General features: G+C 62.3%; 1 protein-coding gene and 1 long non-coding RNA gene across 2 annotated transcripts; both read left to right on the top strand.

Annotated features, from left to right (window-relative positions):
• The first annotated feature begins 377 nt into the window (after positions 1-377).
• Positions 378-4,239, top strand: LOC137457263 (uncharacterized). Its single transcript, XM_068169097.1, has 2 exons — positions 378-409; positions 2,932-4,239. The coding sequence occupies exon 2, from the start codon at positions 2,953-2,955 to the stop codon at positions 3,901-3,903; it is 951 nt and encodes a 316-aa protein (XP_068025198.1). The 5' UTR covers positions 378-409; positions 2,932-2,952; the 3' UTR covers positions 3,904-4,239.
• A 6,314-nt stretch (positions 4,240-10,553) lies between these two features.
• LOC137457274 (uncharacterized) lies at positions 10,554-14,562 on the top strand. Its single transcript, XR_010991223.1, has 2 exons — positions 10,554-10,669; positions 12,275-14,562. It is a non-coding gene; the product is annotated as an uncharacterized lncRNA (long non-coding RNA).
• Positions 14,563-25,500: the final 10,938 nt, after the last annotated feature.

The raw sequence follows: 25,500 nt of genomic DNA, 5'->3' as shown, positions 1-25,500 counted from the left end.
TCCAGGTCCCCTCAGCACCTCCCCAGCCTCCCCTGGACCCTCCCCGGCACCTCCCAGGCCCTCTGCAAGTGGGGAGGGGGGAGCCCAGCCCTGGCCCCAGCCCTCCAGAGGTGTCCTCAGCAGGGCAGAGAGCAGAGCAGAGGGGCAGCAGAGCCTCCCTCGCCCTGCTGCCCACACTCTGCTGCCTGCCCCCAGACGTCCCTGCCGCGGGAGGTGGGGGCAGGGGCAGGACAGCCATTCCCAGAGGCACAAAGCTGCACGTGGCTGGGCCAGTCCAGCCCTGGCAGGGCAATTTAGACGTCGCCCAAACCACCTCACCCCCCCGGGGCACTCGGGCGCTCTATAAAAGCTGTGCCCGCGCCGGGCTCTCCTCGGCGCTTCTCCCCGGTGCTTCTCCCAGATGAAGAGGGTAAGTCTGGCTGCTGCCGGAGCTCCTGAAACGCTCTTTCCGTTGCTGGGTACCCAGAGCAGGCAGAGGAGCTGCCGATGGTCCTGCCGGAGAAGCATCCTCGGCTCGGATGCCGCCCTCGGCGCGGCCCCGGCGCCCGCAGAGTCTCCTCCCCCGCCGGACCGAAGAGTGTCGGCAAAAGCCCTTCCCAGGACGGATCCTCAAGCCGGGAGCGGGATTTGGAGGGCTCGGCTGCTTTGCCCTGGTAGTTGTGGTCTCCAGAGGAGGTCGCTGGCTGACAAACGAGGGGCTGGATGCTGGCAGGAGGCAGAGAGGAGCTCGGAGGGGAGGCTCCCCTCCAGGAAGCAGCCCGGAGGGACTTTGCTGCTTCTCCCCTTCGATGGAACTCAAAAGACGTTCGCGGGCGACTCGCAGCTCCCCGAGCCACGCCGTGCAGATGCTAGGCAGGGGCTGCCAGGCTGTGGAAGGGCGGCAGAGACTCTCTTAGCTAAAGCCTGAGGGTGTTAAAACCTCCCCCTGCCTAGGGCTGGGAAGGGAAAGGAGCCCCTGGCAGCGGAGCCCCTCCAAGCCCTTTCCCTCTCGGAGCTGCTTCTCCCCGGGGGGAGCATCGGCAGAGGCTTGGTCTGTGTGCGTGTGGGGGGGTGGCCGCGCAGCGGTGCCAGCTGCTGCCAGCCCGGGGTTGTTTTGATGAGCTGCTGATTACGCTAATTGCAGCGCTCAGGGTTTCCTGCTGACAGCATCCCAGAGCCCTGCTGCTGCCGATGGTCACCCAGGGAGGGCGAACATCTCTCTCCTCGGGCTTCTGGACGCAAGAAGAAGGTCCGGGGAGAGGGTGGGGGTGGGAAAGGAAGCTTCTTCAAAGCTCTTTCGTTGTGTGGCTTGGAAAGGGAGGTGCTCAAGGCCAGCCTGGGTGAGGCCTCGAGCAGCCAGGGCTGGTGAGAGGGGTCCCTGCCCATGGCAGGGGGTTGGAACTGGGTGGTCTTGAAGGTGCCTTCCAAGCCAACCCCTGCCAGGGCTCTGTGAGGAAAGACCCCCAGGCTGTGGCTCAGGGCCCCTTTCCCTGGGGACTGAGGTGGGAATGGCTTCTCCTCCCTCTCCCAGGGCTGAGGCCAAGGGAGACAACTCACAGGGGTCTGAGGAGGGCCTCCTGGTCCCTTCCCCAGGGCTGAGGTCTTGGCACTCTTTGCTCAGGGGGTGAGGTTTCACTGCCAGAGCTGCTGTGCCAGGCGCTGCTGCCGGATCTGCTGCCAGGGCACTGTGGCTGGCTGGGACTCCAGCACTGCAGGACTGGAAGCTGCTTTGAGTGGGGGGCAAATTCTCTCAGCTCAGTGGCAAGCGAGCAGTTAACCCCTTGGCAGCTTCTCCTCTCCTGCCAAGGGCTCCACCAAACCCCCAGGAGCCCTCCTCTTGCGGTTCCTCTTCCCTCCTCCCGAGGATGCCCAGCATGGAGCTGGCCCTCTGAGGCCTGCAGAAGCAGCTGGTGCCAGGGGAGCAAGCTCAGAGCCTCCCATTGGTGGCTGGTTGCCCAGCAGCCCCCTGTGGGACCAGGAATGGGCAGGCAGGGAGGTCCCAGCTGCTGAGCCACCGCTCTGCCCTCGCCTCCGACCAGCTAATTGAGGCTCAGCTTGGGTTCACCTGCAGCCACACCTGAGCGTTACAGCCTGGGCACACCTTTAATTTGGACTTGCCTTTCATCCCTGCTGCCTGGGAGTTGCAGGACATCTCAGGAGGCTTCCAGGAAGTAGGACAGGAAGGTCACAATGTCCCTTCTTAGTGAAGCACCTCGGTGGACACTCAGCTGCCCTTTGAAGGGCGGCAGGGAAACTCCTCCCAGGTCGCCTGGCTCCAGCCCTGGGTTGTTTCTGGGCTCTTAAAAGCAGGGTGTGGGGCTGGGAGCTGAGAACAAGCTCTGCTGCTCACCTGGGTAGTCACAGCCTGGTCCTGAGTCACTAAGAGCCTCTGACCTCCAGGAGAGCCAGGGTGTGGGCCTGTGGTGCTGAGAGGCTTGTGGGGAAGCTTCAAGTCCTGCACCAGACCACAAAAAACATAATCAGTGCCTGGGAAACTGAGTCCAGGGGAGGCTGGGAAGCTGCTGAGGGGCCTGGAGCAGCTCTGGGAGGAGCAAAGGCTGAGAGCTGCCTGGAGGAGAGCAGCCCCAGAGGGGAGCTGAGCAATGCTCAGCAAGAGCTAAAGGCTGGGGGGGGGGGCAAGAGGCTGGGGCTGGGCTCTCTCCAGTGGTGCTCAGGGACAGGACAAAGGGCAAGGGGCACAAACTGGACCCCAGGAGGTTTCACTTAAACCTGAGGAGAAGCTTTGAGGGAAACTTGGAGGGTGCTGGAGCCCTGGAGCAGGCTGCCCAGGGGGAGCCTCCTTCCCCAGAGGCTCTCAGGAGCCACCTGGATGTGTGGCTGTGCAGCCTGCTCTGTGCTTTAGCAAGGGCGGCTGGGGGTGGGTGCTGGATGAGACCATCTCCAGAGCTGCCTTCCAACCCTCCTATGATTCTTTCCTCCTGCCCCTTCCAGGCCTGAGCACCTTCCCTGACCATGCACTACCATGGGGACTGCTACAACCACCTCTGCCTGCCCGGCTCGGCCTGCATCACGGAGACCATCCAGCGCCGCCCGGCGCAGCCCGACGCCTGCAGCACCACCTGCCACCCCCTCAGCGTGACCAAGAGCCCCGTGCCCAGGTGGCAGAGCTGCCCCCAGCCCTTCACCTACGCGTGCCCGCAGCTGAGCGCCAGCCAGGCGGCCCTGCTCTCCTGCCAGCCCTACCTCCAGAAGTGCGTGGTGCTCTACCCCGAGCCCCGCCACACCGCCAAGCTCCTACCCTGCGGGCAGCCCAGCGTGAAGCTGAGCCCCCTGCAGAGCTTCCAGCCCTGTGAGAGCAACCCCCCCGTGAAGAAGAGGGTGGCCAAGAGCCTCCCCCCTTGTGCCCCCAGGTGCCCAGAGCCCAGCAAGCTCAAGTTCCCACCGTGTGGGATCAGGTCCTCCTCCTCCTCCTCCTGCAAGGTCGGCTGCCGGTCGCGGAAGATCTCCAAGTGCTCCGCGCAGCGCTGCGGCTCGGGGCTGCAGTCCCTGCCGACCAGCGGCTACTCCCAGCCCCTGCGGGGGGTCACCGAGTGCCCCCCGCAGGAGTCCTTCCTGGGGGAGTACGTCAAAGGCTTCCCCTACCAGAAGTGCATGAAGGGCTACCCCACCCAGGAGTACTTCACCACCTACTCCTCGCAGCCCTGCCTCGCCAAGTCCCCCCCGCGGCCGCAGCCCCTGCCCTGCCCCCCGGGGCCCAAGGAGCGGTCCTCGCAGCAGCAGGCGGCGGCCAAGTCCTCGCTGGCTCAGGAGGGAGCCAAGCACAGGAGCTGCTCCGCTCAGCACCTCGGCAAGTCCAAGAGCATCCAGCCCCGAGCCGCCCAGCACTCGGCGCAGCCCCAGGGAGGCGCAGCCAAGCGCTCCGGACACAAGAAGGGTCGCTGCACCTCCCGGTGGCTGTGGTGAAGCCCCCAGGGAAGCCTTCGTGAAGCCAGCCAGCCAGGCAGCCAAGGGCTGAGCTTCTTTTCCTCCCCCCCACCGCCCCTCTTCCCATCCCTCACCCCCACCCCGAGGAGCTTTGCCCCTTGTTTACCACCCCACACCCCCCCAGAGCTCGATGCCCTCCGTCCTGGGTGAGCCCTGCGGCAGCGAAGGAGGCGGTGGGAAGCTCAGGGGCCGCCCTCCAAGCCCATAAAGCTCTGCTGCAGCCCCCAGAACCCTCCCCCCCAGGAGGTTTTTACTGCGGTTGGGTCCCTTCCATTCCCAGCTCGTTGTCATCATTAAACTCAGGCTGCAGCTGGGTTCCTGCTCTCCGCCTGATTCCTTTCCCCGTGGTTTCTAACTGCTCCTCACGCCTGCCCCTGGTCCAAAGAGCCACAGCGCAGCTCCCTCCTGTCGGCCCTCTGCTGTCAGCGAGCCGTGGCAGGACCAGAGGGAAGCAGAGGGAAAGGGAACCTCCGATCCCAGCTCCCCCTGGCCAGGAGCACTGCCCCCGGCAGCAGGAACTGTGGGCGGGCTTGGGTCAGTGCTTGAGTTTCCCACCGTAGGCAGGGCAGGACCAAAGCCCCACAGCATAGAGCCTGGCACCCCTGCCCACCCCAGAGCCTGGCATCCCTGCCCACCCCAGAGCCTGGCACACCAACACCCCAGAGCCTGGCACCCCTACACCTCAGAGCCTGGATTCTTGCACCCCAACACCCCAGAGCCTGGCACCCCTACACTCCAGAGCCTGGCATCCCTGCCCACCCCAGAGCCTGGCACACCAACACCCCAGAGCCTGGCACCCCTACACCTCAGAGCCTGGATTCTTGCACCCCAACACCCCAGAGCCTGGCACCCCTGCCCACCCCAGAGCCTGGAACCCCTCCCCTGCCCAACCTGGATTCTTGCACCCCAACACCCAGAGCCTGGCACCCCTGCCCTGCCCACCCTGGATTCTTGTACCCCAACACCCAGAGCCTGGCACCCCTGCCCACCCCAGAGCCTGGCACCCCTGCCCTGCCCAACCTGGATTCTTGCACCCCAACACCCAGAGCCTGGCACCCCTACACCCCAGAGCCTGGCATCCCTGCCCTGCCCACCCTGGATTCTTGTACCCCAACACCCAGAGCCTGGAACCCCTACACCCCAGAGCCTGGCACCCCTGCCCACCCCAGAGCCTAGCACACCAACATCCCAGAACCTGGCACCCCTACACCCCAGAGCCTGGCACACCAACACCACAGAACCTGGCACCCCTCCCCACCACAGAGCCTGGCACCCCAACCCCACAGAGCCTGGCATCCCTGTCCACCCCAGAGCCTGGCACCCCTGCCCACCCCAGAGCCTGGCACAGCAACATCCCAGAGCCTGGCACCCCTGCCCACCCCAGAGCCTGGCACAGCAACATCCCAGAGCCTGGCACCCCTGCCCAACCCAGAGCCTGGCACCCCTGCTCACCCTAGAGCCTGGCACCCCTACACCCCAGAGCCTGGCACCCCTACACCCCAGAGCCTGGCACACCTGCCCACCCCAGAGCCTGGCACACCAACACCCCAGACCCTGGCACCCCTGCCCACCCCAGAGCCTGGCACCCCCCACACCCTAGAGCCTGGCACCCCTACACCCCAGAGCCTGGCACCCCGACCCCACAGAGCCTGGCACCGCTGCCCTGCCCAACCTGGATTCTTGCACCCCAACACCCAGAGCCTGGCACCCCTGCTCCCCAGAGCCTGGCATGGCAACATCCCAGAGCCTGACACCCCTGTCCACCCCAGAGCCTGGCATCCCTGCCCACCCCAGAGCCTGGCATCCCTGCCCTGCCCACCCTGGATTCTTGCACCCCAACACCCCAGAGCCTGGCATCCCGACCCCACAGAGCCTGGCACCGCTGCCCTGCCCAACCTGGATTCTTGCACCCCAACACCCAGAGCCTGGCACCCCTGCTCCCCAGAGCCTGGCATGGCAACATCCCAGAGCCTGACACCCCTGTCCACCCCAGAGCCTGGCATCCCTGCCCACCCCAGAGCCTGGCATCCCTGCCCTGCCCACCCTGGATTCTTGCACCCCAACACCCCAGAGCCTGGCATCCCGACCCCACAGAGCCTGGCACCGCTGCCCTGCCCAACCTGGATTCTTGCACCCCAACACCCAGAGCCTGGCACCCCTACACCCCAGAGCCTGGCATCCCGACCCCACAGAGCCTGGCACCGCTGCCCTGCCCAACCTGGATTCTTGCACCCCAACACCCAGAGCCTGGCACCCCTGCCCCCCAGAGCCTGGCATGGCAACATCCCAGAGCCTGGCATCCCTGCCCACCCCAGAGCCTGGCATCCCTGCCCTGCCCACCCTGGATTCTTGCACCCCGACGCCCCAGAGCCTGGCACCGCTGCCCTCCCCCAAAGGCTCTCCCAGGCGGTGCTGCCGGGGCAGAGCCAGGGATGCAGCAGCTCTCTGCCACCACCTGAAGGCGCAGCAGAGGCTCCAGCAGCTTCTGCCGCGGCCGCTGCGCTGCCCGGCGCGGCTGAGGCAGCTCCCTGGGGCCTCTCTCTGCGGCCAGCAGCAGGACCTCGGCAGGTCCCTTCCGAGCCACTGCGTTCCAGGAGTCTCTTGTTCCCTCCCTCCCGCTGCTGCCTGCCCTGGCAGCCGCCCCAGGCGTCCCTCACCAGAGGGGTTAGGAGGTGGCAGCTCCTCCTGGACAGGTCCTGAGCGCCGCGGTCCGCAGGGGACCGGCGGCAGTGCTGCCGCCTGGCGGTGATGGAAGCTGCCTGCAGCTGCCTGCTGAGCTGCTTGCTGAGCTGCCTGGGCCAGCAGCAGCAGAGAGGTCTCCTCCTGGCTGACCTTCAGGAGGCCACATCTAAACTCCAGGTATGGAACCCTCAAGTCCATCCAGCTCCAACCCCACTGCCACGGGCAGGGCCACCTCCCACCAGCCCAGGCTGCTCAGGGCCTCATCCAGCCTGGCCTTGGACCCCTCCAGGGAGGGCACACCCAGGACCTGTGCCAGGCTCTCCCCAACCCTCACTTCAAAGATCTCCTGTGCCTGGTTTCGGATGTTCAGCACAAGAGCCACGGGCAGCCAGGAGCAAGCCCAACGGAGGCTGCAGGGTGGTCAGGGCACCCCCAAGTCCTTCCCCACAGGGCTGCTCTCAATCCCTTCACCCCCCCCCTTCCTCCCCAGCCTGTGCTGACCCCAAGCATTGCCCTGATCCAGTTCCAGGACCTTGCACTTACCTCCTTGAAGCTGCAGAAGTTCACTCAGTCCCACTCCTCCAGCTTGTCCAGGGCCCTCTGGCTGGATCCAGTCCCTCAGGCTCATCCCCTGCACCACTCATTTGGGCACAAGGTGGCACAGAGCCAGGGCTTCCCCTTCTCCCAGGGGGTTTTCCCACCCTTGAGGAAGAAAGGTCCAAGCAGAAACTGCTCCAGGAGTCCCCAGGAGCTGCCAGAGGAGGTGGGAGATGGCTCCTGCCAGCAGCTGGGGGTTAGCCTCCAGCATGAGCCAAGAGCCTGGGCTCTGCCTCTTGGGGGCAACTTGGTGGGAACTCTTCTTTGCCTCTTGTGAGAGGCTGGGGGGAAGGATCCTGGCAGTCAGGGAGCGGTGGGGTGAGGCTTGGCCACCCCAGGGGACATGCAGGCTCCTCAGGGTACTCATCCCTGGGCTATGCATGCAAAGGGCTTTGCCCTTGGTGTCTGCCCTGAGCCAGACACCTCCGGGCCAAACAGCAGCTCCAGCAGCTGCTTCTTCCTGCTGGAAGTGTCTGAGGTGTTCCCATAAACAGGAAGTTGTCTCCAGCCTTGACAGCTCATGGCTGAGGGGAAGGGGAAATGCTCAGCACGGCACAGGCAGGGACCTGGTGGAGCAGGGGCAGGGGAGGAATCAAGCCCAGAAGGGCTCAGGGTGGAAGGGACCTCAGAGGTCATCTGCTCCAACCTCCATAAGGGGACAGTGGATCCCTCCACTGCCCTGGGCAGCCTGGGCCAGGCCTGGACAACCCTTTGGGGAAAGAAATTGCTCCTCATGGCTATCCTGAACCTCACCTGGTGCAACTTGAGGCCATTTGCTCTCCTCCTATCACCTGAGAGAGGGAGAAAAGTCCAACCCCACCTGGCTCCAGCCTCCTCTCAGGGAGCTGGGGAGACCCAGAAGCTCTCCCCTCAGCCTCCTCTTCTGCAGGCTGAACCTCCCTGAACTCCCTCAGCTGCTCCTCCCCAGACCCTTCCCCACCTCCCCTGCCCTTCTCCAGCCTCTCAGTGTCCTCCTGGCAGTGAGGAGCCCAAACCCTGCCCCCAGGACTCCACACTGCACCTTGCTGCACGCAGGCAGAGGTGGTAGAACCACTGCAGGGATTCTCCCAGCCCAGAAGGTCTCTCCTCAGCCTCCTCTCCTCCAGCCTCACCACCCCCAGCTCCCTCAGCTGCTCCTCTCCAGACCCTTCCCCACCTTCCTTACCCTTCTCTGTCCCTTCCCCATCTCCAGCTCCCTCAGCTGCTCCTCCCCAGCCCTCTTCTCCAGACCCTTCCCCACCTTCCTTGCCCTTCTCTGTCCCTTCCCCATCCCCAGCTCCCTGTGCTGCTCCTCCCCAGCCCTCTTCTCCAGACCCTTCCCCACCTCCCCTGCCCTTCTCCAGCCTCTCAGTGTCCTCCTGGCAGTGAGGAGCCCAAACCTTGCCCCCAGGACTCCAGCCTGCATTCAGGCAGAGGTAGTAGAACCACTGCAGGGATTCTCCCAGCCCAGAAACTCTCTCCTCAGCCTCCTCTTCTCCAGCCTCACCACCCCCAGCTCCCTCAGCTGCTCCTCCCCAGACCCTTCCCCACCTTCCTTACCCTTCTCTGTCCCTTCCCCATCCCCAGCTCCCTGTGCTGCTCCTCCCCAGCCCTCTTCTCCAGCCCCTTCCCCACCTCCCCTGCCCTTCTCCAGCCTCTCAGTGTCCTCCTGGCAGTGAGGAGTCCAAACCCTACCCCCTGGACTCCACACTGCACCTTGCTGCATGCAGGCAGAGGTGGTAGAACCACCACAGGGATTCTCCCAACCCAGAAGGTCTCTCCTCAGCCTCCTCCCCTCCAGCCTCACCATCCCCAGCTCCCTGTGCTGCTCCTCCCCAGCCCTCTTCTCCAGACCCTTCCCCACCTCCCCTGCCCTTTTCCAGCCTCTCAGTGTCCTCCTGGCAGTGAGGAGCCCAAACCTTGCCCCCAGGACTCCAGCCTGCATTCAGGCAGAGGTAGTAGAACCACTGCAGGGATTCTCCCAGCCCAGAAGGTCTCTCCTCAGCCTCCTCTTCTCCAGCCTCACCACCCCCAGCTCCCTCAGCTGCTCCTCCCCAGACCCTTCCCTACCTTCCTTGCCCTTCTCTGTCCCTTCCCCAACCCCAGCTCCCTCAGCTGCTCCTCTCCAGACCCTTCCCCACCTTCCCTGCCCTTCCCTGTCCCTTCCCCATCCCCAGCTCCCTCTGCTGCTCCTCCCCAGCCCTCTTCTCCAGCCCCTTCCCCACCTCCCCTGCCCCTGTCCAGCCTCTCAGTGTCCTCCTGGCAGTGAGGAGCCCAAACCCTGCCCCCAGGACTCCAGCTGCACCTTGCTGCATGCAGGCAGAGGTGGTAGAACCACCACAGGGATTCTCCCAGCCCAGAAGCTCTCTCCACAGCCTCCTCTTCTCCAGCCTCACCACCCCCAGCTCCCTCAGCTGCTCCTCCCCAGACCCTTCCCCACCTTCCTTGCCCTTCTCTGTCCCTTCCCCATCCCCAGCTCCCTCAGCTGCTCCTCCCCAGACCCTTCCCTACCTTCCTTACCCTTCTCTGTCCCTTCCCCATCTCCAGCTCCCTCAGCTGCTCCTCCCCAGCCCTCTTCTCCAGACCCTTCCCCACCTCCCCTGCCCTTTTCCAGCCTCTCAGTGTCCTCCTGGCAGTGAGGAGCCCAAACCCTGACCCCCAGGACTCCACACTGCACCTTGCTGCATGCAGGCAGAGGTGGTAGAACCACCACAGGGATTCTCCCAGCCCAGAAGCTCTCCCCTCAGCCTCCTCTTCTGCAGGCTGAACCTCACTGAACTCCCTCAGCTGCTCCTCCCCAGACCCTTCCCCACCTCCCTTGCCCCTCTCCAGCCTCTCAGTGTCCTCCTGGCAGTGAGGAGCCCAAACCTTGCCCCCAGGACTCCAGCCTGCATTCAGGCAGAGGTAGTAGAACCACTGCAGGGATTCTCCCAGCCCAGAAACTCTCTCCTTAGCCTCCTCTTCTCCAGCCTCACCACCCCCAGCTCCCTCAGCTGCTCCTCCCCAGACCCTTCCCCACCTTCCTTGCCCTTCTCTGTCCCTTCCCCATCCCCAGCTCCCTGTGCTGCTCCTCCCCAGCCCTCTTCTCCAGCCCCTTCCCCACCTCCCTTGCCCTTCTCCAGCCTCTCAGTGTCCTCCTGGCAGTGAGGAGCCCAAACCCTGCCCCCAGGACTCCACACTGCACCTTGCTGCATGCAGGCAGAGGTGGTAGAACCACCACAGGGATTCTCCCAGCCCAGGGACGGAGGGAACCTCCCCCCCCAGCATGTCCCCAGGGGAGATGGAATCCTGCTGGTAAACAAGCTGGGGGTAATGACAGTAATTAGCTGCTGTTACCCAGGCAGGAAGCAGTGTTTGGGAGGCAATTAAAAGCCCTCACGCAAAGAGCTTCTCTCATCCTGCTGGCAGTGCAGGAAAGCCCTTTAAAACTCCCCGGGCTTCAGGGCTCCCCTGGCCATTCCTTCCTGCCTCCTTCCTGGGACAGCTGGTAAGTGCCATCCCCCCCCACACACCCCCTAAGGAGAGGAAAGGGCTGGCAGGGCTCTGGCCCCCACTCCCTCTGTGGTTGCTGAAGGGCTTCGTGGGCTGCTGGGAATGGTTGAGCTGTGGGCTTGGAATCCATTGGAAAGGGAATAACACCCCCCAAAAAAATGGGAGGAATTTGGATCCATGTGTGGCTGCCCATGGGACCATGCCCCAGGGGAGGCCAGGGACAAGCAGAGTCCCTCAGGGATCAGTCCTGGGACCAGGCTTGGTCAACATCTCTGTGGGTGCCCTGGGCAGGGGCATTGAGTGCAGCCTCAGCAGGTTTGCTGATGGCACCAAGCTGTGTGGGGCAGCAGACAGGCTGGAGGGAAGGGATCCATCCAGAGGGAGCTGGACAGGCTGGAGGGAAGGGATCCAGCCAGAGGGAGCTGGACAGGCTGGAGGGAAGGGATCCAGCCAGGGGGAGCTGGGCAGGCTGGAGGGAAGGGATCCAGCCAGAGGGAGCTGGGCAGGCTGGAGGGAAGGGATCCAGCCAGAGGGAGCTGGGCAGGCTGGGGGGAAGGGATCCAGCCAGGGGGAGCTGGGCAGGCTGGAGGGAAGGGATCCAGCCAGAGGGAGCTGGGCAGGCTGGAGGGAAGGGATCCAGCCAGGGGGAGCTGGGCAGGCTGGAGGGAAGGGATCCAGCCAGGGGGAGCTGGGCAGGCTGGAGGGAAGGGATCCAGCCAGAGGGAGCTGGGCAGGCTGGAGAGCTGGGCACAAGCCAACCTCAGCAGGTTCAACAAGGCCAAGGGCAGGGTCCTGCAGCTGGGTTGAAGCAATCCCAAGGGATGGAGAGGAGCTAAAATCCTCCCCCTGCCTGCCTGCCCCTGGCTGGATCCAAAGCTCAGCTCCATCAGAGCCTTCATCTCCCCAAGGGGCTGAGGGCTGCACAGCTTTCAGCTGCTCCCAGATTTCATCTGCTCCTGGCTGGAGCTTCTCCCTCTGGGTCAAGAGGCCTTGCTCAGAAGGAGAGGACACTCCACAAGGACAACTCCTCCCCTCCTCACTGCCCCCAGGAGGGGCTTTTGCCTCCTCCTCCCCGGCTCCAGGAGGGGCTTTTGCCTCCTCTCCTCCTCCTCCCCGGCTCCAGGAGGGGCTTTTGCCTCCTTCCTCCTCCTCCCTGGCTCCAGGAGGAGGTTTGCTTCACTCCAGGAGGGGCTTTTGCCTCCTCCTCCTCCCCTCCTCCTCCTCCCTGGCTCCAGGAGGGGCTTTTGCCTCCTCCCCTCCTCCTCCCCTCCTCCTCCCCGGCTCCAGGAGGGGCTTTTGCCTCCTCCTCCCCTCCTCCTCCCCGGCTCCAGGAGGGGCTTTTGCCTCCTCCTCCCCTCCTCCTCCCTGCCTCCAGGAGGGGCTTTTGCCTCCTCCCCTCCTCCCTGGCTCCAGGAGGGGGTTTGCTTCACTCCAGGAGGGGCTTTTGCCTCCTCCCTGGCTCCAGGAGGGCTTTTGCCTCCTCCCCCCCTCCTCCCTGCCCCCAGGGTGCTAAGTGCTGCCAGCCACGAGACACGGGACCCCCTTTAAACCTTTCCACCTGAGCCAGTCAGAACCAGGCCTTTCCTGACCTGTCCTGCAGGTTCACCACCGCTTCCAGATGCCCTTTGGAGGGGAGTGGGACCCAGGCTGCCGCCCCTGCAGCATGCAGTGCCCAGAGCCCCTGGCCAGCAGCAGCACTGAGCCCTGTGTCGTGTCCTGTGGTGCCTCCAGGGTCATCATCTACCCTCCTCCTGTCGTCATCACCTTCCCGGGGCCCATCCTCAGCACCTGCCCCCAGGAGAGCGTGGTGGGAAGCTCTGCAGCGCTCCAGGGAGGGGCAGCAGCCCCTCTGAGAGCAGAGGTCCTGTGCTCCAAGCCGGCTGCAGAGGGCTTCACCCCCAGGGTCTCCCCCAGGGTCTCCCCCAGGGTCTCCTATGTCTTCGCCTCCCGCTGGCTGCATCCCTGCAGCAGACCTGGCGCCAGGGGCTGCCAACCACCCCAGGCTGGGAGGGAAGAGCAGGCTGCAGAGGAGGAGAAGCCAGGAACTGAGAGGGCAGAGACAGAAACAGAGGGCAGGGAGAGCTCAGAAGCCTGACATGAGCCACCCCAAGCCTGGTGGAGCCCTTCTGCCCCCCTCCAAGCAATCGGTGCCTGCTCTGCCTGCTGCTTTCCCCTCGGCTTGCTGGGGCCTGTCCTCCCCTCAGGTACCTTCCTGGGGAGGTGATCAGAGCAATCAAACCCCTCCCTCTCCCAACTGGGGTGAGCCAGGCCGCTGGACCACGCAGGGTTGGCTGCTCAGGGTCAGTTCCTCCTCCCTCCACTCGCCAGAGGCAACCACTCGAAGGCAGAAGGTGTTTGAGGAGCAGCACCGAGGTGGTGAGCAGCTGAGGGCAGGGGAGAGGCTCTCCCTGGCAGGCTTAATGAGCCTGGCCTCAGCCTCTTCAGAGCATTGATCAGCAGGAAATCCACTTTCCCTCTTGAGCCACAGCTGAAGATGCTCACACAGAGAGGGAGAGAGTGAGAGAGAGAGAGGTCCTTTGGTCCTGGGGTTCAGGGAAGAAGTTGGGGTAGGGAGCACCGGGATTGGATCCTCCTCTGGGTATTTGGGTTGGCAGAAGAACAAAGAGGGTGGAGAGGGCTGGAGGGGCGGGGGGGGAATATTGTTGATTGGTGGCAGCTGCCTCTGGGAAGTGGAAGGGAATGTGGGATCCAAGGGATCCAAGGGAAGGTGGGATCCAAGGGACCCAAGGAATGTGGGACCCAAGGGAGTGTGGGATCCAAGGGACCCAAGGAAATGTGGGACCCAAGGCAATGTGGGATCCAAGGGACCCAAGGAAATGTGGGACCCAAGGGAATGTGAGATCCAAGGGATCCAAGGAAATGTGGGACCCAAGGGAATGTGAGATCCAAGGGATCCAAGGAAATGTGGGACCCAAGGCAATGTGGGATCCAAGGGATCCAAGGCAATGTGGGATCCAAGGCAATGTGGGATCCAAGGGACCCAAGGAAATGTGGGATCTGAGGCAATGTGGGATCTGTGGGATCTGAGGCAATGTGGGATCCAAGGGATCCCAGGCAATGTGGGATCCCAGGCAATGTGGGATCCAAGGGATCCAAGGCAATGTGGGATCCAAGGGATCCCAGGCAATGTGGGATCCCAGGCAATGTGGGATCCAAGGGATCCAAGGCAATGTGGGATCCAAGGGATCCCAGGCAATGTGGGATCCCAGGCAATGTGGGATCCAAGGGATCCAAGGCAATGTGGGATCCAAGGCAATGTGGGATCCAAGGGATCCAAGGCAATGTGGGATCCAAGGCAATGTGGGGTCCAAGGGACCCAAGGAAATGTGGGATCCAAGGCAATGTGGGATCCAAGGGATCCAAGGCAATGTGGGATCCAAGGCAATGTGGGATCCAAGAGACCCAAGGGAGTGTGGGATCCAAGGGAGTGTGGGATCCAAGGGATCCAAGGGAATGTGGGATCCAAAGGATCCAAGGCAATGTGAGATCCAAGGGAATGTGGGATCCAAAGGATCCAAGGCAATGTGGGATCCAAGGGAATGTGGGATCCAAGGGATCCAAGGGAATGTGGGATCCAAGGGATCCAAGGCAATGTGGGATCCAAGGCAATGTGGGACCCAAGGGATCCAAGGCAATGTGGGATCCAAGGCAATGTGAGATCCAAGGGAATGTGGGATCCAAGGGATCCAAGGCAATGTGGGACCCAAGGGAATGTGGGACCCAAGGGACCCAAGGCAATGTGGGACCCAAGGGACCCAAGGGACTGTGGGACCCAAGGGGGTGTTTGGATCTGTGCCCTCCACGCTGCTGTTTCTCCTGCCAGCCTCCTCCTGTCCTCTCCCTCCCCATTAAAAGGATTCTGCATCACCCTGGTGGTTTCCTTGGCTTCTTTCCCTCCTCCCCCCCTTGATGTTCAGGTGAGGTTTGGATCATGGCATCGATCATCGAGGCTGGGAAAGACCTCTGAGGCCATGGGGTCCAAGCTCCACTCCATCACGCCCCAGGAGCATCCCTGCAGGTGTGGCTGGGCAAGCTCTGCCCAGCTGGAAGCAGAATCCCTCAGTCCCAGCATGGAGGGCTGGGAAGGGACCTCTGGAGAGCATCTCCTGCACTCCCACCCCCTGCTCCAGCAGGGCTCCCCCAGGGGCACAGTGCCCAGGGTGGGGTTTGTAGGCTCTCCACACCAGGAGACTCCACAACCTCTCTGGGCAGCCTGCTCCAGGGCTCTGAGCTCTCTAAGTCAAGAAGTTTCCCCCTGATGGAACCTCCTGGGCTCCCCTTTGTGCCCCTGGCCCCGGGCACCACTGAGCAGAGCCTGGCCCCAGCCCCTTGCCCCCTGCCCCCTGCCTTCATCTCTCGCTGAGCAGCGATCAGATCCCCATCAAGTCAAGGTGAAGTCTTTTGGACTGGAGGATTCCTGAGGGCTCCACCCTGCTGCTGACCTCATTCCCAAGGTGGTTCTGCTCCCAGCAGGAGCCAGGCCATCGATAAGGCTTCAATCTGCGCCCTGCCTGCAGCTTATCTGGGGCGTGACAGCCGCAGCCAGCTCCCGGCTCAGCTTCCCGGCTGCGCTGATTGCATCTCCGCAGCGGATCAATAAAGTAGGACACCTGCTGGGGGCGGCCAGATGAAGGAGGAGCTGGAGGAGTCCTCCTCCCTCCTCTGGGGGGTGGGGGTCCTCCTGGGGGCAAGCAGATGTGCAAGGGGCAGGCAGCAGCCCAGGCTGCTCAGCTGCAAGGCAGACGTCCTGCAGCGGCAGGCAGCAGTGGAGCTGAAAGCCCCCCGGGGGGAGTGCAGCAGAGGGAAGGGCAAAGACTCTCCTCAGAGGCTGGCAGCTGCCCAGGGAGGCTGCAGGCTGCTGCTGAGCTCCTGGCAGCCTCTGCTCCCTTGGAAGGAGCCTCTGGGCAGCCACCAGGACGTGGCTGCAGAGCCAGGGGCATCCCCTGGTGGTCATGGAGCCACGGAGGGGTTTGGGGTGGAGAAGAGCAAAGCTGCCCCACTCCAACCGTTCCCTAACCCTGCTGAGGCTGGGGCTGGAGCATGGCCCTCAGCACCACATCCCCAGGGCTTTGAGACCCCCCTCCAGGGGTGGGCATTCAGCCACCTGCCTGGGACAGGCGTGGAGAACCCTTTCAGTGGAGAAGCTTCTTCTGCTGTCCAACCTGAACCTCCCCAAGGTCAGGTTGCTTGGGTCTCTGAGCAGCCTGCTGGGCTTGGGGATGTCCCTGCTGGGCTTGGGGCTGTCCCTGCTGGGCTTGGGGATGTCCCTGTTGGGCTTGGGGATGTCCCTGCTGGGGCTGGGGATGTCCCTACTGGGCTTGGGGATGTCCCTGCTGGGCTTGGGGATGTCCCTACTGGACTTGAGGATGTCCCTACTGGGGTTGAGTTGTCCCTGCTGGGCTTGGGAATGTCCCTGCTGGGCTTGGGGATGTCCCTGCTGGGGTTGGGGATGTCCCTGCTGGGGTTGGGGATGTCCCTGCTGGGGCTGGGGATGTCCCTGCTGGGCCTGGGGATGTCCCTGCTGGGCTTGGGGATGTCCCTGCTGGACTTGGGGATGTCCCTGCTGGGCTTGGGGATGTCCCTACTGGGGTTGAGTTGTCCCTGCTGGGCTTGGGGATGTCCCTGCTGGGCTTGGGGATGTCCCTACTGGGCTTGAGGATGTCCCTACTGGGGCTGAGTTGTCCCTGCTGGGCTTGGGGATGTCCCTGCTGGGGCTGGGGATGTCCCTGCTGGGGCTGGGGATGTCCCTGCTGGGCTTGGGGATGTCCCTACTGGACTTGAGGATGTCCCTACTGGGGTTGAGTTGTCCCTGCTGGGCTTGGGGATGTCCCTGTTGGGCTTGGGGCTGTCCCTGCTGGGGTTGGGGATGTCCCTGCTGGGGTTGAGTTGTCCCTGCTGGGGTTGAGTTGTCCCTGCTGGGCTTGGGGATGTCCCTGCTGGACTTGGGGATGTCCCTGTTGGGCTTGGGGATGTCCCTGTTGGGGTTGAGGATGTCCCTGTTGGGGTTGAGGATGTCCCTACTGGGGTTGAGTTGTCCCTGCTGGGCTTGGGGATGTCCCTGCTGGGCTTGGGGATGTCCTGGATGACCTTTACAGGTCCCTTCCAGGATCCCATGCCACTGCCTTGCCTGTGGCTGCTCCTCTGCCTCCCCCTGCAGAAGGTGCCACAGCTCATGGCCATTGGAGCATCCCACATCACCTTCTCTCCCTCCACACCGCACAGCACAGGGCAATTATCCTCTCATTAAGGGATAACTGCTGCCCAAAAGCCACCCAACCTGTCTCAGGACACTCAGTACCCAAGGGTGGATCTAAGGCTCAGCCACACCTAATTATTATTAGCCTCATTAGCTGCAACCTGTCATTAGAATTCCAGCAGGACCTGGCAGCCGAACCTGGGATGGGGCTGAGAAGGCCAAGGCCTGGGATGGACACAGGAGAAAGGGTCCTGCCATGGGCTGCCCAGCAAGGTGCTGGTGCAGGGCTGGGTCTTGCTCTTCCAGCTCCTTTTCGAGCTGTGCCCTGAGCTCTGTGGCAGCTTTCCACTCAGGCTGAAGCTTCTCCCTCCTTGCCTTCAGCTGGAAGCAGCAGCTCCATCCACAGACCTTGCAGGAGAGGGAGAGGGAGAGGGAGAGGGAGAGGGAGAGGGAGAGGGAGAGGGAGAGGGAGAGGGAGAGGGAGAGGGAGAGGGAGAGGGAGAGGGAGAGGGAGAGGGAGAGGGAGAGGGAGAGGGAGAGGGAGAGGGAGAGGGAGAGGGAGAGGGAGAGGACTCTCTGTTAGCTCCTAGCTGGAGCTGGGAGGTGAGAAGGGAACTCTGTTAGCTCCTAGCAGGAGCTGGGAGGTGAGAAGGGAACTGGGAGGTGAGAAGGGAACTCTCTGTTAGCTCCTAGCTGGAGCTGGGAGGTGAGAAGGGAACTGGGAGGTGAGAAGGGAGCTGGGAAGTGAGAAGGGAACTGTTCTGAAGGAGCTGGGAGGTGAGAAGGGAACTCTGTTAGCTCCTAGCAGGAGCTGGGAGGTGAGAAGGGAGCTGGGAAGTGAGAAGGGAGCTGGGAAGTGAGAAGGGAACTGTTCTGAAGGAGCTGGGAGGTGAGAAGGGAACTCTGTTAGCTCCTAGCAGGAGCTGGGAAGTGAGAAGGGAACTCTCTGTTAGCTCCTAGCTGGAGCTGGGAGGTGAAAAGGGAACTGGGAGGCGAGAAGGGAACTCTCTGTTAGCTCCTAGCTGGAGCTGGGAGGTGAAAAGGGAACTGGGAGGCGAGAAGGGAACTCTCTGTTAGCTCCTAGCTGGAGCTGGGAGGTGAAAAGGGAACTGGGAGGCGAGAAGGGAACTCTCTGTTAGCTCCTAGCTGGAGCTGGGAGGTGAAAAGGGAACTGGGAGGTGAGAAGGGAATTGGGAGGCGAGAAGGGAACTCTCTGTTAGCTCCTAAGCAGGAGCTGGGAGGTGAGAAGGGAACTGGGAGGTGAGAAGGGAGCTGGGAGGCGAGAAGGGAACTCTCTGTTAGCTCCTAGCAGGAGCTGGGAGGTGAAAAGGGAACTGGGAGGCGAGAAGGGAACTCTCTGTTAGCTCCTAGCTGGAGCTGGGAGGTGAAAAGGGAACTGGGAGGTGAGAAGGGAATTGGGAGGCGAGAAGGGAACTCTCTGTTAGCTCCTAAGCAGGAGCTGGGAGGTGAAAAGGGAGCTGGGAGGTGAGAAGGGAGCTAGGAGGCGAGAAGGGAACTCTCTGTTAGCTCCTAGCTGGAGCTGGGAGGTGAAAAGGGAACTGGGAGGTGAGAAGGGAGCTAGGAGGCGAGAAGGGAACTCTCTGTTAGCTCCTAAGCAGGAGCTGGGAGGCAGCTGCCAGCTTTTCTCGCTGAGATTAGCAAAGTGAATTAGGTAATGACCCTTAATACTGCTTTAATTAATAGCTTTGGAATTAATAGCTGATTAAATTGGCTCTTAGCACCACGCCTCTGTGAGTCACCAGGTGATAGAGGAGCTTGGAGCCGCTCTGGCAGCCCCAGCACACACCAGGGGCACCGACAAAGGACTGCAGAGGGATCCTTTGCCGGGGTGGAACTGCCAGGGCAGCAGCCCCGGCCCCAGGAGCGGCCCCCCCCCGGGGGGGAAACCACCCCAGCAGACCTCTGCCCCACGCTGGCCTTTGGAGGAGGTCCAACTGCCCCCCACAGCCCTTTGGCTTGGGCCAGAAATGCCCTCCCAGGCTGCCTCTGCCTGAGCACACAGCAGCAGGGAGTGCAGCTCCCTGTGTCCTGCTGACCTCTCTCTGCCTCCTGGGGCCTGCTGAGCTCCTCCAGCCCTTTGCAGGAGCTCACACAAAGAGAAGGCAGCAAAAGTCTTCCCCTTCTCCCCTTCTCCCCTTCTCCCCTTCTCCCCTTCTCCCCTTCTCCCCTTCTCCCCTTCTCCCCTTCTCCCCTTCTCCCCTTCTCCCCTTCTCCCCTTCTCCCCTTCTCCCCTTCTCCCCTTCTCCCCTTCTCCCCTTCTCCCCTTCTCCCCTTCTCCCCTTCTCCCCTTCTCCCCTTCTCCCCTTCTCCCCTTCTCCCCTTCTCCCCTTCTCCCCTTCTCCCCTTCTCCCCTTCTCCCCTTCTCCCCTTCTCCCCTTCTCCCCTTCTCCCCTTCTCCCCTTCTCCCCTTCTCCCCTTCTCCCCTTCTCCCCTTCTCCCCTTCTCCCCTCATCCTGGCTGAGCCTTATGGTCCCTTCCAACCCTGACTGATTCTATGATGCTATGAGGCTATGATTTCACTGCACTGCAGCTGGCTTCCAGCTTTGAAAGCTGCCTTCAGGTAAAAGAAACTGAGCTGGGATCAGAGGTTTGGGGTTGGAAGGGACCTTGGGTGGCTCATAGTTTCATAGTTTCATTCAGGGTTGGAAGGGACCACAAGGATCATCTAGTTCCAACCCCCCTGCCATGGGCAGGGACACCCCACACTAGATCAGGCTGGCCAGAGCCTCATCCAGCCTGGCCTTAAACACCTCCAGGGATGGGGCCTCGACCACCTCCCTGGACAACCCATCCCAGGGCTTCACCACTCTCATGGGGAAGAACTTCCTCCTCACCTCCAGCCTGAATCTCCCCACCTCCAGCTTCATTCCATCCCCCCTAGTCCTATCACTACCTGAGATCCTGAGCAGTCCCTCCCCAGCCCTCCTGGAGCCCCCTGCAGATCCTGGAAGGCCACAATGAGGTCACCTCAGAGCCTTCTCTTCTGCAGACTGAACAGCCCCAGCTCCTTCAGTCTGTCCTCACAGCAGAGCAGCTCCAGCCCTCTGCTCATCCTCCTGGCTCTGCTCTGGACACCTTCCAGCACCTCCACATCCCTCTTGTCCTAGGGGCTCCAGAACTGGACACAGTACTCCAGGTGAGGTCTCACCAGGGCTGAGCAGAGGGGGAGGATCACCTCCCTTGCCCTGCTGGCCACACTTCTGCTGCTGCAGCCCAGGATCTGATTGGCTTTCTGGGCTGCAAGTGCAGACTGAGAGCTCCTGCTGAGCTTTTTGTCCACCAGCACCCCCAAATCTCTCTCCTCAGGGCTACTTTCCAGCCAGTCACTGCCCAGCCTGGATTTGTGGCTCCTTCAGTCCGAGCCCTTCCAACCCTGCCTGATGCTGTGATGCTGCGTGGTGCGGGGCAGCGCCGAGGGCTTCGCTCAGGCTTCGAGGCGGGCGATTTCCTTTCGGCCGGGCGAGCGTCCCGGGGCGGCTTAGCCAAGCGCAGCGCGGCCGAGGGGAGAGCGGCAGCGGCAATTACAGCGGCGATTAAAGCAGCAATTACTGCAGCTTCCTGCGGGAGATGCTAATCTCCGCATGCAAAGCAGCTCGGGGGAAGGATCAAAGGCTTCAGCGCTGGCATGTCGCGCAGCAGGGAATCAAGGGAGCCGCCGCGACAGCAAACAACCCAGCAGCAAACAGCCCAGCAGCAAACAAACAACCCAGCAGCAAACAACCCAGCAGCAAACAAACAGCCCAGCAGCAAACAGCCCAGCAGCAAACAGCCCAGCAGCAAACAGCCCAGCAGCAAACAACCCAGCAGCAACCAAACAACCCAGCAGCAAACAGCCCAGCAGCAAACAACCCAGCAGCAAACAACCCAGCAGCAAACAGCCCAGCAGCAAACAGCCCAGCAGCAACCAAACAACCCAGCAGCAAACAGCCCAGCAGCAAACAGCCCAGCAGCAAACAACCCAGCAGCAAACAACCCAGCAGCAAACAGCCCAGCAGCAAACAAACAACCCAGCAGCAAACAGCCCAGCAGCAAACAGCCCAGCAGCAAACAGCCCAGCAGCAAACAACCCAGCAGCAAACAACCAAGCAGCAAACAACCCAGCAGCAAACAGCCCAGCAGCAAACAACCCAGCAGCAAACAGCCCAGCAGCAAACAGCCCAGCAGCAACCAAACAACCCAGCAGCAAACAGCCCAGCAGCAAACAACCAAGCAGCAAACAACCCAGCAGCAAACAGCCCAGCAGCAAACAAACAACCCAGCAGCAAACAGCCCAGCAGCAAACAGCCCAGCAGCAAACAACCCAGCAGCAACCAAACAACCCAGCAGCAAACAGCCCAGCAGCAAACAACCCAGCAGCAAACAACCCAGCAGCAAACAGCCCAGCAGCAAACAACCCAGCAGCAAACAGCCCAGCAGCAAACAGCCCAGCAGCAAACAACCCAGCAGCAACCAAACAACCCAGCAGCAAACAGCCCAACAGCAAACAACCCAGCAGCAAACAAACAACCCAGCAGCAAACAACCCAGCAGCAAACAAACAACCCAGCAGCAAACAGCCCAGCAGCAAACAGCCCAGCAGCAAACAACCCACCCAGCAGCAAACAGCCAAGCAGCAAACAACCCAGCAGCAAACAAACAACCCAGCAGCAAACAGCCCAGCAGCAAACAAACAACCCAGCAGCAAACAACCCAGCAGCAAACAACCCAGCAGCAAACAACCCAGCAGCAAACAAACAACCCAGCAGCAAACAACCCAGCAGCAAACAACCAAGCAGCAAACAGCCCAGCAGCAAACAACCAACCAACAGCCACAACCACAACCACAACATCGACCGAGCCTCGGCTGAGCCGACGAGGGCTGCGATCCCCGCGGCTCCTGCCTCGGAGGTGCTGCGCTGGCGGCGAGGTTTGCAGCCCTCAGCGGCGAGCTTGGGATGCCTCAGCTGGGCCAGGCTCGGGTCGTGGAAGTTCCTTGCCCCGTGGAAGTTGCTTGCCCCGTGGAAGTTCCTTGCCCTGTGCCCCCGACCCCCAGGAAGCAGCCTCTCCTCCCCAGGCAGTGCTGCAGTCCCTTCAGCATCCTTGCAGCCCTCCCTTGGACTCCCTCCAGCAGCTCCCCGTCCCTCCTGAGCTGGGGAGCCCAGAGCCCTTGTGGTATGGCAGAGCCTGGCCCTGTCCCCTCCCTCCTGACCCCCAGCCCTCAGCTGTTGAGAGGCATTGATCAGATCCCTCTCAGCCTTCTCCTCTGCAGCCTGCACACCCCCAGGGCTCTCAGCCTCTCCTCCCCAGGCAGTGCTGCAGTCCCTTCAGCATCCTTGCAGCCCTGCCTTGGACTCTCTCCAGCAGCTCCCTGTCCCTCCTGAGCTGGGGAGCCCAGAGCTGGATGCAATATTCCAGGTGAGGTATCAGCAGGGCAGAGCAGAGGGGGAGGAGAACCCCCCTGGATCTGCTGGCCACACTCTGCTGAATGCAGCCCAGGACCCCATTGGTCTTCTTAGCCCCCAGGGCTCATTGCTGTCCCATGGAGAACTTCTTACCCACCAGCACTCCCAGGGCTGCTCTCCAGCAGATCCCCTCCCAGCCTGTACTGCTGCAGCTGAGTCTTCCTCCCCAGCTGCAGCTGAGTCTTCCTCCCCAGCTGCAGGGCTCTCCACTTACAACACAGAGCTGTCAGGGTTGGAAGGGACCCCAAGGCTCAGCCAGCTCCAACCCCCCTGCCATGGGCAGGAGCAGCTCACCCCACAGCAGGCTGCTCACAGCCACCTCCAGCCTGGCTGCAAACACCTCCAGGGCTGAGGCTTCCACCACCCCCCTGGGCAGCTTGGGCCAGGCTTTCACCACCCTGCTGGGGAAGAGCTTCTTCCTCACAGCCAAGCTGAACTTACCCATTTCCATTTTTGCTCCATCCCCCCCAGTCCTCTCCCTCCCTGACACCCTCCAAAGTCCCTCCCCAGCTTTCCTGGAGCCCCCTGCAGATCCTGGAAGGCCACAAGAAGGTCTCCTGGGAGCCTTCTCCTCTCCAGCCTGCACAACCCCAACTCCTTCAGTCTGTCCTCACAGCAGAACACCTCCAGCCCTCTACTCCTCCTCCTGGCCCTGCTCTGGACCCCTTCCAGCCCCTCCAGATCCCTTCTGGAGCAGCAAATCCTCCAGGGGAAAAGCAGCAAAGCCCCCTGGTGGGGTCGATGTTTGCAGAGGGGGTTGAGCTTCCAGCTGTTGCTGCTGCCTTTGGAAGAGGTCTTTGGCTGTGAGGTGGTTGAGGTGTGGTGAAGAGGGCTGCTGGGCCACTTCCAGCCCTCAGGATCCTAGGCAAAGAATTGGTTTGGTTGGAAAAGACCTCTGAGGTCATCCAACCACTGCCCCAGCACCACCCTGGGCCACCAAACCCTGCCCCCAAGTGCCACAGCCACAGGTTTTTGGACACCCCCCCTCCAGGGCTGGGGACTCCATCACCTCCCTGGGCAGCCTGGGCCAGGCCCTGACCACTCTTGCAGGGCAGAAATGGTTCCTAGCCCAAACTGGTCTAAGTCACAGCGTGGCTCAGGTTGGAAGGGACCTCAGAGATCATCTGAGTGGGGAGGGAGCCCTCTCAGCTAGACTCAGCTGCTCCAGGCCTCCTCCAACCTGGCCTTGAGCATCCCCAGGGAGGAGGCAGCCACAGCCTCCCTGGTCAAGAGAGGGATCAGCTCCTGCTGCAGCTGCCACCAGCCCCAGCACCAGGCCAGAAGGGACTGGGTTCCTGTTTCCATGAGACAAAAGCCATCCACAGCCTCCCTGGGCAGCCTCTGCCAGGCTCTCACCTCCCTGGGACTGAAGAACTTCTCCCTCAACTCCACTCTCACCCTGCTCTGCCTCAGCTCCAAACCATCTCCCCTTGGCCTGGCTCAGCCCTCCCTCATGCAAAGTCCCTCTGCAGCCTTCCTGCAGGATCCCTGCAGGCACTGGAAGCAGCTCTGAGGTCCCCCTGGAGCCTTCTCCTCTCCATGCTGCCCAACCCCAGCTCCCTCAGCCTGAGGTGCTCCAGCCCTTGGCTCATCTTGGCTGGACACCAAGCTCAGGGTCCTGCCTGTGCCCATCTCACAGATGCCAGGGGCTGAGCCTGGCAGGAGGAGTTCCTGAGGGCTCCTTTCAGCTTGGGAAGAGTTTGGCTGAGGAGGTCTGGCAGGGGGCTGAGTGCTGATGCTCAGCTCCACTCTCACCCTGCTCTGCCTCAGCTCCAAACCATTCTGCCCTTGGCCTGGCTCAGCCCTCCCTCATGCAAAGTCCCTCTGCAGGATACCTTTGGGCACTGGAAACAGCTCTGAGGTCCCCCTGGAGCCTTCTCCTCTCCATGCTGCCCAACCCCAGCTCCCTCAGCCTGAGGTGCTCCAGCCCTTGGCTCATCTTTGTGGTAAGTCCTCTGCATGCCCAGGGCAGCAGAATTCACTGTCCCCATGGCTGGACACCAAGCTCAGGGTCCTGCCTGTGTCCATCTCACAGATTCCAGGGGCTGAGCCTGGCAGGAGGAATTCCTGAGGGCTCCTTTCAGCTTGGGAAGAGTTTGGCTGAGGAGGTCTGGCAGGGGGCTGAGTGCTGATGCTCAGCTCCACTCCTACCCTGCTCTGCCTCAGCTCCAAACCATTCTGCCCTTGGCCTGGCTCAGACCTCCCTCACACAAAGTCCCTCTGCAGGATGCCTTTGGGCACTGGAAGCAGCTCTGAGGTCCCCCCTGGAGCCTTCTCCTCTCCATGCTGCCCAACCCCAGCTCCCTCAGCCTGAGGTGCTCCAGCCCTTGGCTCATCTTTGTGGTAAGTCCTCTGCATGCCCAGGGCAGCAGAATTCACTGTGCCCCATGGCTGGACACCAAGCTCAGGGTCCTGCCTGTGTCCATCTCACAGATTCCAGGGGCTGAGCCTGGCAGGAGGAATTCCTGAGGGCTCCTTTCAGCTTGGGAAGAGCTTGGCTGAGGAGGTCTGGCAGGGGGCTGAGTGCTGATGCTCAGCTCCACTCTCACCCTGCTCTGCCTCAGCTCCAAACCATCTCCCCTTGGCCTGGCTCAGCCCTCCCTCATACAAAGTCCCTCTGCAGGATGCCTTTGGGCACTGGAAGCAGCTCTGAGGTCCCTCTGGAGCCTTCTCCTCTCCATGCTGCCCAACCCCAGCTCCCTCAGCCTGAGGTGCTCCAGCCCTTGGCTCATCTTGGCTGGACAGCAAGCTCAGGGTCCTGCCTGTGTCCATCTCACAGATTCCAGGGGCTGAGCCTGGCAGGAGGAATTCCTGAGGGCTCCTTTCAGCTTGGGAAGAGTTTGGCTGAGGAGGTCTGGCAGGGGGCTGAGTGCTGATGCTGAGCTCCACTCCTACCCTGCTCTGCCTCTGCTCCAAACCATCTCCCCTTGGCCTGGCTCAGCCCTCCCTCATACAAAGTCCCTCTGCAGGATGCCTTTGGGCACTGGAAACAGCTCTGAGGTCCCCCTGGAGCCTTCTCCTCTCCATGCTGCCCAACCCCAGCTCCCTCAGCCTGAGGTGCTCCAGCCCTTGGCTCATCTTTGTTGTCCCCCCCTGGAGCCTCCTCTTCCCCACCCCCAGCTCCCTCAGCCTGGCCTCCTGTCACTAA

Source organism: Melanerpes formicivorus, unplaced genomic scaffold (genome assembly GCF_026170545.1).
Source record: "Melanerpes formicivorus ecotype bairdi unplaced genomic scaffold, bMelFor1.0.p_v2 SCAF_164, whole genome shotgun sequence".
Taxonomy (NCBI): domain Eukaryota; kingdom Metazoa; phylum Chordata; class Aves; order Piciformes; family Picidae; genus Melanerpes; species Melanerpes formicivorus.
This window is presented reverse-complemented; position numbering and strand designations above follow the sequence as displayed.